Source organism: Mastigoproctus giganteus, chromosome 7, assembly GCF_048544385.1.
Source record: "Mastigoproctus giganteus isolate SK-2022 chromosome 7, ASM4854438v1, whole genome shotgun sequence".
In the NCBI taxonomy this organism is placed as follows: Eukaryota; Metazoa; Arthropoda; class Arachnida; order Uropygi; family Thelyphonidae; genus Mastigoproctus; species Mastigoproctus giganteus.
The window spans coordinates 222365346-222383193 of record NC_143581.1 but is presented as its reverse complement, the minus strand read 5'-3'; the positions used below and the strand labels follow the sequence as shown (position 1 = coordinate 222383193).

At 41.7% G+C, this 17848-nt stretch overlaps 1 protein-coding gene across 1 annotated transcript in view; it reads right to left on the bottom strand.

Moving 5' to 3' along the window:
• LOC150083715 (cGMP-dependent protein kinase 1-like) overlaps positions 1-17848 on the bottom strand; it is an 85545-nt gene that overhangs the window by 56597 nt on the left and 11100 nt on the right. The window contains exons 2-5 of the mRNA XM_090378160.1: positions 7090-7277; positions 6788-6954; positions 4329-4442; positions 4092-4197 (exon numbers count right to left, since the gene is read on the bottom strand). Coding sequence (XP_090234286.1) covers positions 4092-4197; positions 4329-4442; positions 6788-6954; positions 7090-7277 — 575 coding nt within the window. The remainder of the gene's footprint in view (positions 1-4091; positions 4198-4328; positions 4443-6787; positions 6955-7089; positions 7278-17848) is intronic.

The window sequence follows — 17848 nt, the reverse complement described above, 5'->3', positions numbered from 1 at the left end:
CGAGGAACACAATGTACTATAAACAAGAGTACATGCGTACTCGACTCGAGACTTTTACAGGATTAAATATACAATAATATACAAAATATACAGTAATATACAACATATATGGGCGCCTCCGTAGCCAGGTGGGAAGGAACAGCAGTGCGTAGCACACGCTTCTTGATTAGACCGGGGTTCGAGCCCGTCACCACCAAATACGGAGGGTGCGGAAAGGTCAGGGAATGACCACCGCATATCCCGGAGCAATATGGCCTTAGTTGCTAATGCTCCTAAAAACCAAATAACAATAACAAATAACAACATATATGATTGCATGAAGACAAAAAGTCTTTGTCATATACAAATAGGCAAGTTTAAAAAAAAAAAACAGTCAGTCATGTCCAGGAGCAGGTGAGTATTATAGATTCATCATCTGGTAGCAGTTCTTGAGGATTTCCTTCCTGTAGGGCTTGTCTTCACAGAACCTATCAGGGTGGATCCTAAATTTATTGAAGATCCGAAGACAATTGGCTGGAAACATGTTCCTCAGGGAATCAATGCTTGGCAGCGTAAGATGCAGAGGGAGACAGGAGTCGGGATGCTCCCCTCTTGCCCTCTTCGGGCCAGAGATTAATGTGGATACCGATGGAGCATCAATTCGCCTCGTTATAAGCCGTGCAAGCGTGAGGACATTTTTTGTCATGATGATATGTCTCCAAGGAATGGTGCCCAGATTTGCTTGTAGGATCGATCTGGAGATAGTTAGGGGGTAGCCTACAACCCTGTTTATCCATCTAAGCAACCAGTACTCTAAACTGAGATACTTCTGAAGGTATGAGGCAGGGGCAGATGACCAAATTTCTGAAGCATAGAGAGGAATTGGCGTAATACACTCCAGGATGTGTCGAACAAGCAGCGCTGGCTGATGCACACCAACGAGCTCTTGACGCACTGGTCAAAGAGCAGCGTACGTCTTTGGCCTCATCCTGACAAAGTGAGGCTGAAATGTGAGCCCAACATCCCAGGTGAGGCCAAGATCAGTATGAGAGGTCACCTTTTGCACCGGTTCCCCACTAACAAAGATGTGGATATCATTTTTGACTTTCGTCTTGGTTATCGTCAGTTGCGCTGATTTGGAAGGGCTCAGATGCAGCCCAATTGTGGCAAGATAACTTTCCAAGCTCAATATCTGCCTAGAAGCTTGTTGGTTGATATCATGAATCTGATGATTATGATCTGAGCTCAGATCATAATCATCAGAGAGAACTTCAGATCGTCGGCATAAGAGACAAAGTTCGGATTCTGAGCAAGGAAAGGCTCCAAAACTGCTGCAAACAGGATAGCTGATAGTACGCTTCCTTGCGGAATGCCTCTTGAGACGTCAATAGTTACTTGAAAGTCATTTTGGGTCACAGACAGGTGTCTAGGAAGTAAAATAGACTCCAAAATTTGAAGGTATCTGCCAGGCCGAAGTAGTGTTTCAGAATGGTAAAAAGAGGTGGGAGGTGTATTCTGTCATAAGCCGATTTTATGTCGAGGAATATGATATCAATCTGTGATTTGTTGTTACAGGTGCGCTGAATTCTGAAGAGGGTATCAAGAAGATTGGTAGTTGTCGATCTCCTTTGTAGAACGGTATGCAGGTACTCGGGCCTGTGTGCAAAGCAATGCTGGGCAATTGTTGGCTGAATTACTTTTTCAAAAATTTTGAGTAAAGAACAACCGATGGAGATTGGTCGCAGGTCTTTAGGAGGTTTGGGTCTCTTGATCTTTGGAATGGGCTTAACATGGTAAGTTTTCCAAATTGAAGGAACTATTCCAGATTGCAGGATTTGTCTGAAAGGTGAAGGAGAAGGTCGCCTATATATGGGCTGCAACTTTTGATAATAAAGAGTGGGAAACCATCCGGACCTACAGTGGTTTTGTTGGGTAGTTTATTGATGACATCAGTTAGGGTCTCTCTAGTTATTTCTATTTCAGACAAGTGTGCCCTAGGTAACCAGTCCTCCTGCGAGAGAAAGGAATCAGAGTCAGGAAAATCCGCCTGCAGTAAGTTGAACTGTGCCCATTCCTGGACAAGCTTTTTGTCAATGGCTAGATGATGATGATGTGAAAGGATCCTTCTACCACTCTTCAACCTATTGAGAACAGCTTGGTTAAGGACCTGCCTTTTCTTTTTCAAGAAGCAAGCTCTTTCTTTCTTAACGATGGAACGGTCTGAGGGAAGTTGAGTTTTCTGCCATTTCCGGTAGGCCTTCTGCTTCTTGATGAAAGCCATCTTAGTTTCCTTATTAAAACCCCGATTCGACCTATTACCAATCCTGGTGATTCTGGCTGCACCATGTAGTGCAATTAACTTCAGTTGTTCGGATAAGAGCATAACAGCATCCTCCAACGGCTCAGAATAGAGACGCCCCCAGTCAAACCCAATCAAGCATTGGAGAATGATCTCTGGCTTCAGGTATTTGGTAGAGAAGGCTATCCTAGGCAGTTCAGCGGAGTACTCGTCAGGTAACCCAAGGGAATTGCTCTGTAAGGATAGTTTACATGCAATTTGCGAGTGATCAGATTGGAATCGAAAATTGCTAGGTAGGAGTTTGATATCTTGCAAGTTGTGGAAGATTAGGTCCAGCGCTTAACACGCTCTAGTTGTGAATACCTTCACAACGAGTTGCTGTGATATTGCACTACTTCGAATAAATAACGCTTCACCAAAGGAGAAAACTGTTGTTACTGTTGTTACTTAAAGGAGATGAATGTTGTTACTCAGCGGATACCACCACCCAGATGGCACCATTTTGGGGCTATTTGGCCCTTCTTCGGTGGCTAGGTAGGTAGGTAGGTACCCTGGTGATGCAATGATGACAAAACAGTTGTGAAGTAGAACTCCACAATATGAGATACCATCAGGCATCTCTCATATTGTGAATGTATTCACAATATGAGAGTGAATCTCACATTAAATCTCATATTGTGAATGTATTCACAATATGAGATTTAACTAAAACGATGCCGTTTTAGTTAAATCTCATATTGTACAATTATAATTGTACAATATGAGATTTAACTGCGTACAATTATAATCATGGGGTGAACTGAGCTGGTGGTGATGCCAGTCCGCCCCTGTTTTTAATCCATTTAAAATAATTATAAAATAAATTAAAATCTATGAGAAAAAAAATCACACTCATGGAGCCAACAAGCAAACCTCAAGAGAGGGCGCTTCGACACCAACGTGTTATTCTGCGGATGTTCATTCTTTCGCCGCCTCGTACTAAAGTAAACATAACTTTAGAAATAATTGGTCCCACAGGGATGAACATCTTAAATAGGTTAATTGGGATAACCCAGTAAAGATAATTTTCACTTTTGACGGTAGAATTTCACTCACAACGAAGTCCATCTAAGATCCAAAAATACACTACTTAGAATGCAACGAGTACAATTTATTATTTTTAACTTTCCTAAATAGAAAGAAAGAGGAGAAACATCGCCCCCCCCCACCCGTTGAGTACAATAAGACAATATTTCTGTCTGAAGAGCACGACCATTCCAATTAGACTCTGTTAGCAGGAAATTGGGGTCTCACCTAAGGCTTCATATTTTTGTAGAAGTGTCGCCGGTGAAATGAATGTAAACATCACAAGTACCTTCCCCCCCAGTAGCACAAAACGCGTGCGTGACGGCAATTGTGGCATCTATTCGTACGTGACTTGTGCAATAGTAACTGCACACAAGGACAGTATACTTAAGGCTTCTCGATTCGTGTTACGCGAACAGAGGACAATCGGGAAGGATGCTCACATGAGAACCAACAGCCGTAGGTAGAGTCACGGGACTCAAATACACGCGTGGGCAAAAGAAAACTTCGTGATGTAAAGATTGCTGTTATCAGGGAAGTCATGTGTGTAGAAAGAAAGATGTTTTTCTCTAATGTTATTTGATTGGATACTTCTTTCAAGTGGGGGGGGGCGATTCGATCCGATACACGGTCATCGCCTTAAATATTTATGCCGAAATCCAAACACACGAAGAAAACATTTTGCAAGGCAACAGCCGAGCTGACATAACTAAACAGATAACATGTTTTGCCGACTTCGTACACTCACCTTCGGAAAAAGTTGATGTTTTCTTCTTGCCTCTGCAATCCACTCCTCATCATGATAGCCTGAAATACCCGTCTGTCAAGAACCCAAACTTTAGCAGCCGTCACAGCTGGGAAATATTAAGAATACGATTTTAAATGCCAGTTAATGTGTTAATGTAAAAAAATTCGAGATACGTTTTATGAATGGATTGTAATATTTAATTAAACTGGTTTAGGGAGGAGTGGGGATCCATTTTACCTTTCACACTTGCTGTCCGCGTACAGTTATAGAGGATCGCAAGCTCACCGAAGGCTTTACCAGGACCCATCCTGCCTAGCACTTTGCCATCTTTGAGCACTTCCAATTCACCTTCTGAAAAAAAGTGATTTCAACGTTAATAGGAATGATTTCCATTTATTTTATGAATTTCAGTTAGTACCACTCCCACCATATATTGTTATCAAGGGTTAGGCTCAGATGTTTTATTTATTTATTTTTCTCGTTTAAATTACAGAACTGGTTATCCACCGAAACTCTCTATGAGATGTTATAGTAACTTAAATTATATAGTATCCTACGAAACGGCATGTGACACTTGGGATAAATGTTCCATAACTTCTGGTAGAACTGTGTACATAGTAAATGAACGTAGACCAATAACATTGGACTAGAAATAAAAGAAAATTGTAAATGACAACAGTATAGACCACCATCTCAATTATTTGCACAGCCAGACATTTATGCAAACTTTTGGTAACATAGTATAAAGACACACAAGTATACTGTATAACAGTTGTTCAAACGAAGAGTGAACAGAGAAGAAATAGTACATGACGTCATTGTCCGATTGATGCAACCGTCCTTCACCACTTTCATAAGACATCCAAAGAAGTGAAAAGCATGGGGAGAGAGGGAGAATGAGTCTGGAATGCAGTGTTGATTGGCCATCAAAACTGGTTTTAGAATTTTTGGGCTAGCACTATTGATTTAGGAGACTCAGTCAACAGTAGTCCATGATAATCAAAGATAAACGCCTTACTTCAGGCACGGGCATGGCTCCCGAACTTCGTTGGTTGTGAGAGGAGATATGTTTTCACGTTCTTCATCTTGGTTCTGCGGATGTAAAGATGGTATCGTGACTTATTTCCTCAACAGTACGATTGAGAACAGATTCATTATTGAGCTAAATCTGCAACGTCTGGTAGGATGTTGCAGATTTATGTCCAACCGATATGCTGTTTGATCCAGGAGCGGTACCGTGGGAAATCCATTAATCTAACTACCCATAAAGCAGGCGGAGGCGGGAAGACACATAGGAATGTTGTATACATGAAATTCAGCGAGAATAGGCAAGACAAAGAGTTAAGTGACTTTGAACGTGGCAGGGTAGTTGGCGCCAGCCGCGCTGGTATGAGTATCTCAGAAACTACAATCCTGCTAGGGGTTTTAATGTACGAATGTGTCTCGGTTGTATCAAAATTGGTCCAGTAATCAAATAGCACCTAACCAACGGCAGTGCTGTGGTCGGAAGCAGCTCGTTAATGCGGGAGACCAACAAAAGCCGATACGGTTTCTTTTTTGGGAGGGAGGATTCGTGTTAGGTACCAACAACGAGGGTTTTCGTGGTACTCATTGGACTTGCTCATACTAGTGGAGCAACATTTGAGCGACAGTTTATTTGAAAATTTTTTCTGACTAGGCACATCCTTTTCATGGTTGCAGTGTATCCATTTTGACATTGGTCAGCTATTAGACTTTGCTCTTTGCAGAATCCGTTGTGAAATAGTAGCCAGCTCTTCAAAGATTTTAATTTTCAAATCGTGACTAGTGATTGGATGTGACTGATAAATTCTTTTCAACATTCCCCACGAAAGGAACTGTAAAATCCGGATGATCCTCATCGGAAATTATCAGTTCGTTTAGAATGCTTAGGTACTACATTTTCAATTCTGAAAATTATCCACAGAACTTTATGCGATTAAATTTTTTACGTTCTGGAAGTTTTTCCCAATACAGATCTTGTGTAGGTGGAACTTAACTCTAATGTTCTTCTAATACTTCTGACCAAAATGTTAAGTGCAGCAGCAGCAGCATGCTGTCTAACTGATCTGCATTGACTACAAATGGTTGCATCAGTATCTCGCCTTATGTTTCCTGGATATATCTCGGGATTCTTGTATGAAACACGATGTGTCTTGAAATTAGCCGGTCATTCGTCATACAGCAGCCCAAGTTAATACGGAATAACCAGAAGTTACGGTTTGAAACTGATAGTGATACCTTCCTTGAGTTTTCGTTATGGATTCCGTCTTCACGAATAGTTCACCACAAACATCTCACGACTGCAGGAGCCAATGTTTCATCTGGACTAGTACGAAATGGTGAGGAAAAACCTGACGATCTTGCCTTTTGATAGCTGACCTTCGCACGTGACTACATTACACCAAGCGTGCAATTTAAAAACTAAATGTATCCGTATTTTCGACCGCATCAGTTCAGTTCTTTACAAAAATACAAAAATGTCCGCTTGATATTCTGCAAGATAGTTTTTAGCCCTTTATATTGTAAAGATTAGGTTCCCTAATGCAGACGATATTTATCTTTAACATGGAAATCATTAACTTAATTTTTGAAACTGCATTTAAGAACACTAGCAGTTCTTTGTAATCAAAAAGGGTTGCTATTTGTTATTAGAACAAAGAAATATCCCTTCTCACCCGCAGATACAAAGAGATGACTACCAACATCTCCCTCTGTTATAACTAAGGCATCTCTGTCGAAATCCTGGACATACATGCAGTCTACGATTTCTCGTACTTGAGAAGAGACCAGGTTCTTGAGAAAGTCGTTATCCATAATGGCATCCCTGATTAGCTGTTTAGATCTGAAATTAGATAATTATTAATTGTAATATAATTTTAATATAAAAGTCAGGGTGGTAGGATTTGGGAGTGAGAATGTAACCACTTGGGTGAATTGAGATATGGATTTCTTAAACTTTTATACGCCAAATGATTACCTAAAATCTTTCTCTTGGATTTCGATTTGTGACATCCGAATTACGTCACCTCTACAGTGCGCACTCTCGCCAGACACGCCCTGCTTCTTGCAGAGAGCCCCCTGTCCGGCCATAGAATGATTCTCTTGGATAATGGATAGGATATCTGGCACTCCATCACCAGGTGGCGCTGTCGCCTGCAGCACTGACTAAAGATACAAACAGATAGTAGTAAGTTATACAAATAATTCCGTATAACGATTCATCGGTCACATATTATTCCGAAACTAAATCTATGTTTCATTAAATTGTGAGAATCATTTAGTGGGGAGTGACATCTTTAGCTAAACAGATGAAATATCAGCTGTGTACTTATATTAATGTTACTGCACGGAATTATTTCGATTTTATGTAATTATGTCAACAATTTAGTGCATTATGAGTTTTTCTAAAAATATTTGCTTGTTATCTCAGAATAATCGCGAAGCTTAATTGTTTGTAATCTCGAAGCTTGTAATTAATTTGAACATAATATGTTCAAGAGTACAATAAGTGACAAAATGGAGGCGGTATATTCGAGAATTACATTTATTAATCTTCACCATAAATTTATTTTGAGTTTACCAGTCAAAGAATGTATTTATAGCGTTGTGAGGTGGTCAGAGTCTTAAACGTGTCAAGGATTGTAATTTTTAAAGTTAGAGCAACATCAGGAGATAGGAGCGACACCAACCCAGGATGATCGCGGTCATCCTTTGGTTGTTGTCACTCCTTGAGAGAGAGAGAGAGAGAGAGAGAGAGTGTTATGCCAAGGTAGAGTATAGTGAACCTTGGAGGAAAATGCCAGACCGTCAGCCACTGGTATTTACCTGGTAAAAGGCCAACACAAGCAATGTCAGAGGCCAGCTATAAAAACTCTATTCCCCAATCCTTGACACCGTGCTTCTGTACAAAATAAAGGGTAAAAATCTAAAGCGATATGATCGTTCTACTTACTGTGCTATATTTACCAACAGCCGTGAAGCTTACCGGCTGCAACGAAAACACCTCCGCTAGCCTTCCATGACCAAAGTCTTGGATTGCCAATTTCTTAACGCTCATAAGTGAGTTTTTTGGAAGCTACGTATGATAGCAATAAAATCGTATTCGTTACACCTTGGAGGGTGTCTAGATGATCATTGACCCTATACTGCTAACTACTTTTTTTGTGTTTTGATCCAAAAAGATGTTTTGTACTTACAGCCATAACTCGCATAGGATTCTAGATTGATTCTTTCTGATTTCTCATAACTATATAATAATACAAATTTTATATTTTATAAGTTCAAAATGGAACAAAAAATGTGAAATTGAGATCGCGAAATTTTATAAAACAATGTAAACTTATAAAAGAGGTGCAAAATTTTGAGGGAGTTGTACCTTTATTATTTTTAACTACGTTCTTATCTTCAAAAAAAAAAAAAAAAATAAATAAAAATAAAAAAAAATATATAGCAGAAATAATAAAAACGGTAGTTCTTTTAAATATAACACGCGAAAACACCAATATTAAATTAATGAAAACAGAATGAAAGTGATAACGTTACTTCTAAATATTATTAGCTGGGATGAATATCGGTGTTGCCATGGTAACCTGTTGCTGTGGTAACTGGTTGATGTTCATCCATTCAGATCCAGAGTTTTCGATTTGCAGATTTCAAGGCAGACAGCAATAAAAAAAAAATGTCTGGGAAGTGGCATTTTTGTAAATGAATATCATTTTACTTTATTAATCTACTCACAACCTGATCCAGTAATCTCCAGCCGAAACCCCATGGTCGTTTTTATTGTCTGCAAGTGGTTTGATAGCGTCCACGTGACCTCTCGAAGAAATACACCGCAAGCGGTAAGCCATTAAGAAGCGTAATCAGTGAGGCGAGATATAATTAAAAGCGACAATACACGCGCATGTTCTAAAAACACAAAGTCCTAGACTGCTACTTTTGCATCTCAAGCATGGTGTCACCAGCGTCTGACATGCTTGCTTATTAGAATTTTAATTAACTACACCTCCGCAGTCAACCTCAGACGCGGTAACCACAGGTGTCTCCAATGTAAACAAGGTCAACTTTTAACAAACATTCTCTACTAATTGTGTTCTATTAGTAGTTAAAAGCTCCTTGGATCGAGATTAAACCAAGTTTAATCTATAGTTCGGAAAATGAGCAGGGCGATCATCATTAGAGTGAATTAAGATGTGGTCCGTAATTATAAATCTCCGCATAAATCAATTCTCGTGAATGAAGATTTCAACAAAAACAAAGATCCGAAGTAAATACGTTAAATAATGCTTTTCCTTCATTAGAAACATATATAAAGCAGTGGAAGAGTTGATTAAGGCCTTAATTCTTTGTGGGACCGTGGGTTGCTTTTCATATTGTGGATAATGACAATTATTTATCGTGACCATCACAGAATAACTAAGCTTCTATATGATAAATGATGCATACTAGTCAGTCAAAAAGTGAAACTATAGTTATTACTCCAGGAACTATAGTGAAACTGGTATGGTACTTAAAAAATCTACTAAACAAATATCTACAGGAGTGCCATAAGGGGGAGTCCTCTCTGGCCTCCTCTTTACTGTCATCATCTCCCCTTTTATATTCCAGAGACCAGATATATTTTCTTATGCTGACGATTTAAAAATACTGACCACCATCCGAACAAATGCAGACTCCAATATGATCACAGAGGAAATTAACAGCGTGCTCCTCGCACTAGTAAGCTACCTCAAACAATTTGGCCTTAATATAAACCCAACAAAGTCTCAGCGCATGCTCTGTTCCTTGGAGAAAGGGCACACAACCATCTCCCCAACGGAGTATCCATATCTCCTGTTTCATAATATTTAGATTTGGGGGTGGTGTTTAATACAAAACTGAGATTTAACCATCACATCGACAAACTCATCAGGCAGGCGGCGCACCTGAAATGGAGAGCAAAACAGCAACTGCATTACGTCTCAGACAAGGTCACAGCGACAAAATATCCCAGGACCATCATATACTCACCACTACTTTATGCAGCAGAAATCTGGGCGTAGGCAGCACCCACGAACACAAAACCAATCTGGGCATCGGAATACTGGCTCCTCAAGTGGGTAACCTACAAACATAGGATACCACCCCAAGCCTATATGACTGAAATGGCCCTAGCCCTGGGAATTCCAAAGCTGCCCTCTCTTATTAAAGAAAGAAGACTGGTAATCACGGTAAAGATGCTGCTCAGTATCATCATATCTCCTTCATTCTGGGATCTGTGTGGCTGGAGGATTCCACGTGCCCAGCTCAGAGCCACCCCAACAATTCGCACTCTTCACAGATCGCTTCCTACCCTACCAGATGCTTGGACGAATCCAGGACATTGATGCCGACTTAAAGAAAGAAATTTTCAGTTAACCGACGCTGTAGACACCCAATTCTGGAACACACATCTCATGCCTTCCAATTACCCAGCGTAGACAGATGGCATCGTCGAAACAATCTAGTCACATGCAAATTCACTCTAGATTCCCTCCAGTAAGGAACAGTTAGTGAAGGTCCGGACAGTCTGCAAAATGAAAAGCCTTCTCAACATCGCATCTAAGCTAACATGCCCTGCATTTACCACTTTAATGCTCTGGTTAATTACTGAGCATGCTGGGAAAGGAGCCAGGGGTAAGTGTAAAGTGTATTGATGTCTAACAGCACCAGGGGTTTCCCCCATCTCCGCGTTGCTTTCATTGTAGGTTTACCAGTTCACTGGGAAGGCCAGAGATTTAAAAGTGTGTGGATTTTGTATATGTGTAGTGTTGTGTATCGTTCATCTGGCCGTTTAGCCACTGGATTCCTACTGAGGTCCTACGTTGCCCACATTTCGCCTCGTGGAGGCAGACCAGGTACACAGAATGAAATTTTACTCTGGCAGGCCCTGCCACCTAGTTTCCTGAGATTTCAGTGACTAGGGCCTAAAAAAAAAAAAAAAAAAAAAAACCTCCGTAGGGGGTGAGCGCTGGAATTAGAAAAACAAATTGAGGTTTATGCGGTTTAATTTGGACAAGTTAAGTTTTTGCAGTTTTTGTGGGGCTATACGCTGGCGTATTAGGCAGAGTAGGGGGAAGACTGAAGGCGGGGGGAAGACAGAAATATGGGGACGATAGAGTAGGCGACCCCAGGATGATCAGTGAGGCAGGCCCGTGCCCCGCCAGGAGAAGAATACGGGTTGGCAGGGAAGGACAGAAGACTAGACTGTCTCTTCCTCCCTGCCAGGGGAAAAGGAGTAAAGCCCCTTGCCTGGTACAGGCAAGGGAGCCCGGTACAGATCGCGATCAGGCATTGGCAGTCGAGAGCACGTGAAGGGTCCAAGCGATCTGAACCGGATCTTCTTTGGTGTGTAGGAGTCAAATCCAGTCGCAAGGTCATACATGAGGCAGTCTCGTCCTATGGTTTGTCATGTTCAGGTCACCCAGTGTGCATGTTTTTTTTTTTTTGTTGTTTTTTTTATTTATTTATTTATGTAAACCCCAAACAGGAGAGGTATTGGAACCTATAGTACCTAGTACCATGCTTGGGTTGGAGATTGGGAAGACGAAAGAAGATATTTTTTGACATTAGACTTGAACTTCTGTAGACTGTAATTTTCTGGAAATTCGTACGAAGGAAGGTTGTTCCAGAAAACAGCAGTTTTCTTGAACAACATAATTTGAATTTATGTCCCCTTAGGTTCGTAATCTGAACAAGTGGAAGGATCCCATCAGAATTCAGCGTGCTCAACCCATTCAAGGCCTTATATACCTCAATCAGTTCACCGCGAAAGTGTCTAGTCTCCAGCCACTGCAATTTGCAGAACTTAAGCCTCTCTTGGTAAGAGGATCCCTTCATTCCCCTCACCAATCTTGTTGCCCTTCTCTGTACACGCTCAAGCAAATCTACATCCTTCCTAAAATGAGGCGTCTAGACCTGTACGCAGTACTCAAGGCGTGGCCTGACCATTGCTTTATACAGAGGGACAATCACCTCCTTTTCCCAAGGAGGATATTGGTCACCGAGTCATCCCACGTAGTGGTCAGGGAACCCAGCGGGGTCATTGTTGCTTCTGCAACTTCTCCTCTTGGGTGTCTGTTAGGGGCTACTTTATAAAACACTCCCCAGGGGTTAGCGTTCCCTGCTGTAGAAACAAGATTTTCCAAAGTTTTGCGCTTGGTGTCCTTTATTAATTTGGTGTATCGATTCTTTACGTCTTTATGCCTGTCCCTCTTGGCCGCGACCTCAGCGGCCGGCCAAGATCGTCGGGCTCGTTGGAAGTCCTTTCGTTGTCTCATTACTTCTCTTCTCAGGTTTTCAATGTCGGGGGTCCACCAGGGAGGGCATGGCGCTGGGTTTCGGATTTTCCTTTTCATTGCCTGTTCGCTAGCTTTTGTGATGATTTCAGTTACTTTTCTTTGCAGGTCATTTGCCTCTCTGGGTCGGCTCGCAGTCTGGTAGTTCTCCCCAACCTCAGCAGTGAGTTTTTCCTTGAACGTTTCCCAATTTTCCTTATTAACTGCGAAGTGGTGTAGCGATGTTTTTGTCATCGGGGTTCTACTGAGTTGGTTCTGTATCTGGTATATAATCACTTTGTGGTCGGACGTGGTCCAGGAGTCTATCAGATATGAATCTTGTGGAGCATCCGTGGGATGCTGTGGAAAGGTTCGTTTGAGCTTTGGATCCTCGACCCTGGAATGCGACTGAATTATGGACCGCGGTGCAGCAAGCATGGATGTAAATACCTGTGGAACGCTTTCGTGAACTAGTGGACTCAATGCCTCGCCGTGTGACCGCCCTTATCAGGCAGAAAGGTGGGCTTACCCGTTACTAGGTAGGTATCCCATGATTTCTCTCCACTCAGTGTAATAGCTCTCCTGCTGTGTAACGCTTATAAATGTATGGGCTAGTTTTAGACCATTTGTGCAATCGATCTAACGCATTCTGAAGCAGAATGCCGTGGTTGCGTTCGTTAACCATTCTTCTTACCTTTAAATCATCAGCATATGTTGACATATTGCTTCACAGTCCTTCATAAATGTCATTAAGGAAGATGAGAAATAGAAGTGGCGTAAATACCGATCCCTGAAGGACTTCACTTGCTACACTAGTACACCCTGAGGAATGCCCATTTACGACTATTCTCTGTCTCCTATCTTTTAGCAAGTCGTTGATCCATTTTGTGTTTCTTCAGGTGTCTTTATGGTGTCAATAAGTGTCAGTCTTACCAATAATACCAATTCCTTCCACTTTATGTAACAGCCGTTCATGTGGAATCGTATCAAACGCTTTACTTAAGTCAAAGTAAATAATTTAAAATTTTATTTACTGCATCTGACTGTTTTATGATTTCGTCATAATAATTAATGAAAGTGATTAGAGAAGACTTCAGCCTTTTCACGAATTCGTGCTATTTCATCAAGGATACCACAGGGAGAAGACACACATTCAAATTATTATATTAGGGCCACCCGTAATTTCTTACATATACATGTATATGTATTATGTCTGTAAATTGCGTGTGTTCTGTGGTCGATTTGCCTGTTTGCTGGACGAAAAACCCCCAGTTTCTGGGGGGGGATGGAACCTTGCTATCTCAGTCGGCCTGAGATCAGATACAGAGTGAAAAAAGCCCATTAAAGTTCCTCGCGTCATCGACGGGATTCGAACCCGGGCCTTTTCCACCCGGTGCGTCAAGCACGGTGACGATAGCACGTGCATACTGGCGGGGGGGGGGGAGACAGCGTTTCCGCAGTCCAGAGGGATCGTTACAGATACCATCCATTCGTCCATTCCTGGAGCTTTTCTTCCAGGTGTTTATATACACTGTGCTACCGTGAAGATAAAACCTTTACCTTTGATATGGTAAACACCACATTTAATTTTTAATTCCCCCATTTCCTCTGCTGCAGCACTCTTAAAAGTTGCGACTTGCTGTTTGCTGGACGAAAAACCTGAGTTTCTGGTAGAAAAACCATGTACCCTCGTCAAATTGGTGATAAATTAATTAGACGGTCGACCCACTAATTGAGCCACATGTGGCTCAATTACACGTGTGAAGAAGACGTGTAATAATTCTTCCCTTCATTTGACGGGATTCGGACTCTGGTCTTTTTCCACTGGGTATGAGGAGGAATGTGATTACACCAACTGTGTTACAAACGATGACGGTTTACAAAGTGGTTATAATTATAGTGCTCCCTTTATCAGGTGGAAAAAGGCCCACGTTCAAATCCTGGCGATGATTGGGAACTTTTATGGGCTTTTTTCATCTGTAACTGAATTAGCCAGTTTCAGACGAGGACAGCAAGGATTTTCTTCCCCGAAAACTCGGCCTTTTTCCAGCGAAACAGGCAAACCGGCCAGATAATATACGGAATTTACAGACATTATATACAGGAATCGATCAGAATTCTCGAGTGACTCTAATATGAGATTTTTTTTTTTTTTTTTTTTTTCGTTTTAATATTAAAACATGAGAATGACATTGAACTGAATAAAACAGTAGCGTAAAAAGTTAGATTTTAGATTATAATAGTGATATTTTTAAAAAAAGATATTTGATACGGATTTCTTATGTTTATCTAAAGGTAACAAATTTTCAGATCTTCTATAAGAGTACCTATACATACACTGGGTGCAAAACTTAAGGACCAGTCAGGTTTTCACCTGTAACTTCTCTTTTCCCATATCCAGGCCACTCTCTCATAGGAGTGGCCTGGATACAGGAAAAGCATACCAAAGGAACCTCGTGAGGTACAGAAATGATGAAGAAAATAACACCGACACAACAACGGAAACAAAACGGTACAGGGAGACTTTATTCAAAAATGGCAACACAGCACTGGCTGCCATGATACAGATGCATCACTGCCAAAGATCGAACAAAAGGAAGAGGTGGTCCTCAGTAGGAGATATGGCTACCCCTAATGTCGATGCACGTTTTGCACCGCCTGTCCATACTTAGAACAATGTTGTTGATAAGTTCTTGAGGTAACATCGTCCATTCCTCTGTCAGCGCCATCTTCAGCTGGTGAACATTTTCTGGTGGGTGTGGACGTGCCGCTAGGCGTCTCCCCAGAGCGTCCCATATGTGTTCGATGGGATTTAGATCGCCGAAATGGGCAGGCCAATCCATAAGAACAATGTCCTCACTTTCCAAAAGCATATCAACAGCTGTAGTGCGATGTGGTGTGGCGTTATCATCCATAAACCCGAACTCGGGGCCAATGGCACCTCGGAACAGACGCACATGGGGAAGGATTACCTCAGTACAGTAGGTGCACCGGTTAGATACCGCCTTCTAGTATCTGGAATTGTGTACGTCCATCCAAGATAACGCTTCCCCAGACGAGAACACCTCGACCGCCATATCGATCCCTTTCAGTGACGTTTGCGGGGTGATACCGTGTGCCAACCTCTCGCCAGATTAGCTGACGTCCGGAATCGTTGCTGAGACTGAATCTACTCTCATCAGTAAAGAGTACCTTACACCATTGCGCTGCTCTCCAGTCCTTGTGGGCGCCTCCATAGCGAGGTAGGCAGGAGCAGCAGTGCATAGCCCACGCTTTTTGATTAGACCGGGGTTCGAGCCCGTGACCACCAAATACGGAGGATGCTGAAAGTTCAGGGAATGACCACCGTATATCCCCGGAGCACTATGGTCTTAGTTGCCAATGCTCCTAAAAAAAAAAAAAAAAACAACCAGTCCTTGTGTTTGATGTACCACTATAACACTGTAAATGGTGTCTCCGATGGGCAGGTGTTAAAAGGACACAGGGTACTGGCCGTCAGGCAAACAGTCAACATTTGTGGAGTCGCCTGGCCACAGTAAACCGCGATATCCTGCGTCCTGTGCTCCTGTACAGCTGGTTTGCAATGGATCCCGCTGTCTGTTGTCGGTCCCTCTTGGCCTGTAGGAGTATATAGCGGTCGTTATTGGGCGTTGTTTTTCGTGGACGACCACCACTGGTCCTAAGAACAGCTGCACCTGGCGTTCTGAAGGACGATGCTTTGGGTGATGTCGAACTCTGCAGCCACACTCCTTGCACTTTGACCTTCCTGGAGCTTCCCAATTATTCGACCCCAGGTAAAGTCATCCACATGTTGTCTACTGGCCATTTCGTTGTCTGTAGCACTGTATGAAACCAATCGACCGTCTGTAACAATCGTGCTCACCATTCGGTAATTTGCACTAACTGCTGAACTGCTGCTTTTATCTGTTTATGTGAGCCCTCTCATCACGATTCAAATTTTTGCATGTGCACCAGCTTTCTACTGAACAGCCACGGTTATGCAAATCGCCACAGGCTGTTTCGTTTGATTTTAGAGAGAGAGAGAGAGAGAGATAATCTTTATTACCCTTCACGGCCATAAAGCCAGGGGCTTACAGTTTCCCAAACTTCCGGGAAAATTGAACAATTAAAAATTTACAAAAAGGTAATTTTAAACAGAAAACATATTATTTTGTGGTTGTAACCTTTAGAAATTGTGTTGGTCCGTAAGTTTTTCACACCAGTGTATTATCATCTAACCCAGTGGTTCGTGAACCCCTGGGGGTTCGCACTTAAAATTCCGTAATGGCGTCTGCTTAGATTTACATAGGTATATTATTGTAAACTACAAAATATAACTAATAATAAACAATAAAGTAAACTAAAATTAAAAGTAAAGAATTGCCAAAGAAATCTCCCACAATTCCTTATAATTACTTTACTATCTTACAGTATATCATGTTAAATAAATATCTAAAATAATTTCTTGACTAAACGTCCAAGAGTATGAAAAAGGTTGTTTATGCATGGGTAATGCGAGGTATAATCAGATGCATGCATACTACCTGGTAGTAGAAATGATGGAAGTGCATTACCCTTGCATAAACAACCTTTTTTATACTCTTGGACGTTTAGTCGTTGTTTGGTTTTTAGGAGCATTAGCAACTAAGGCCATATTGCTCCGGGAATATGCAGTCGTCATTCCCTGACCTTTCCGCATCCTCCGTATTTGGTGGTGACGGGTTCGAACCCCAGTCTAATCAAGAAGCATGTGCTACGCACTGTTGCTCCTTCCCACCTGGCTACGGAGGCGCCTAAACGTTTAGTCAATAAATAGTTTAAGATTAAACCATGCACACCATCAAGTATCTCTCATATTGCGGAGTTATACTTCATAACCAGTTGTAGTTATTGCAACAACAGAGTACCTGCCCACCCACCGAGGAGTAAGCCAACAAACTTCCAAGCAGAAGCAAAAACACCTTAGAAGTAAGAAAGTGAAGCAAGACGACACAAAACAGAGGTAAACTCACGGGAGCAGGTTTTGAGAACAAGTGGAGAAATACCATCAGGACCTGGAGCTTTCGTAGCATCAGAGTCATCAAAATCCTTCTGACGAAAACTACAGGATTCATTGAATGGAGTGTACTGGGAACGGTTTCGGGTGATTTACCAAGATCATCAATACATGAGTTGGAAGAAAAATAGGTTGCTAGTAGGTCAGCTTTATCTTTGGCTGATGTGGCAATAGAACCATCTGGTTTTGAAAGAGGCGGGAACAGAGATGTGCAAAATTTGCGGCCAATAGCTTTGGAAAGACCAGAATGCTCGGCAATACTTAATTTTTATTATGCAATGTCGTTTATAAAAATGTAATGCTGTAATATTTTATAATGAAAATTCAGTACTTTTATACGATTTCAGAGAATATAGGCTTAGGGGTTTGCCAGTCAAAAAAGGTTG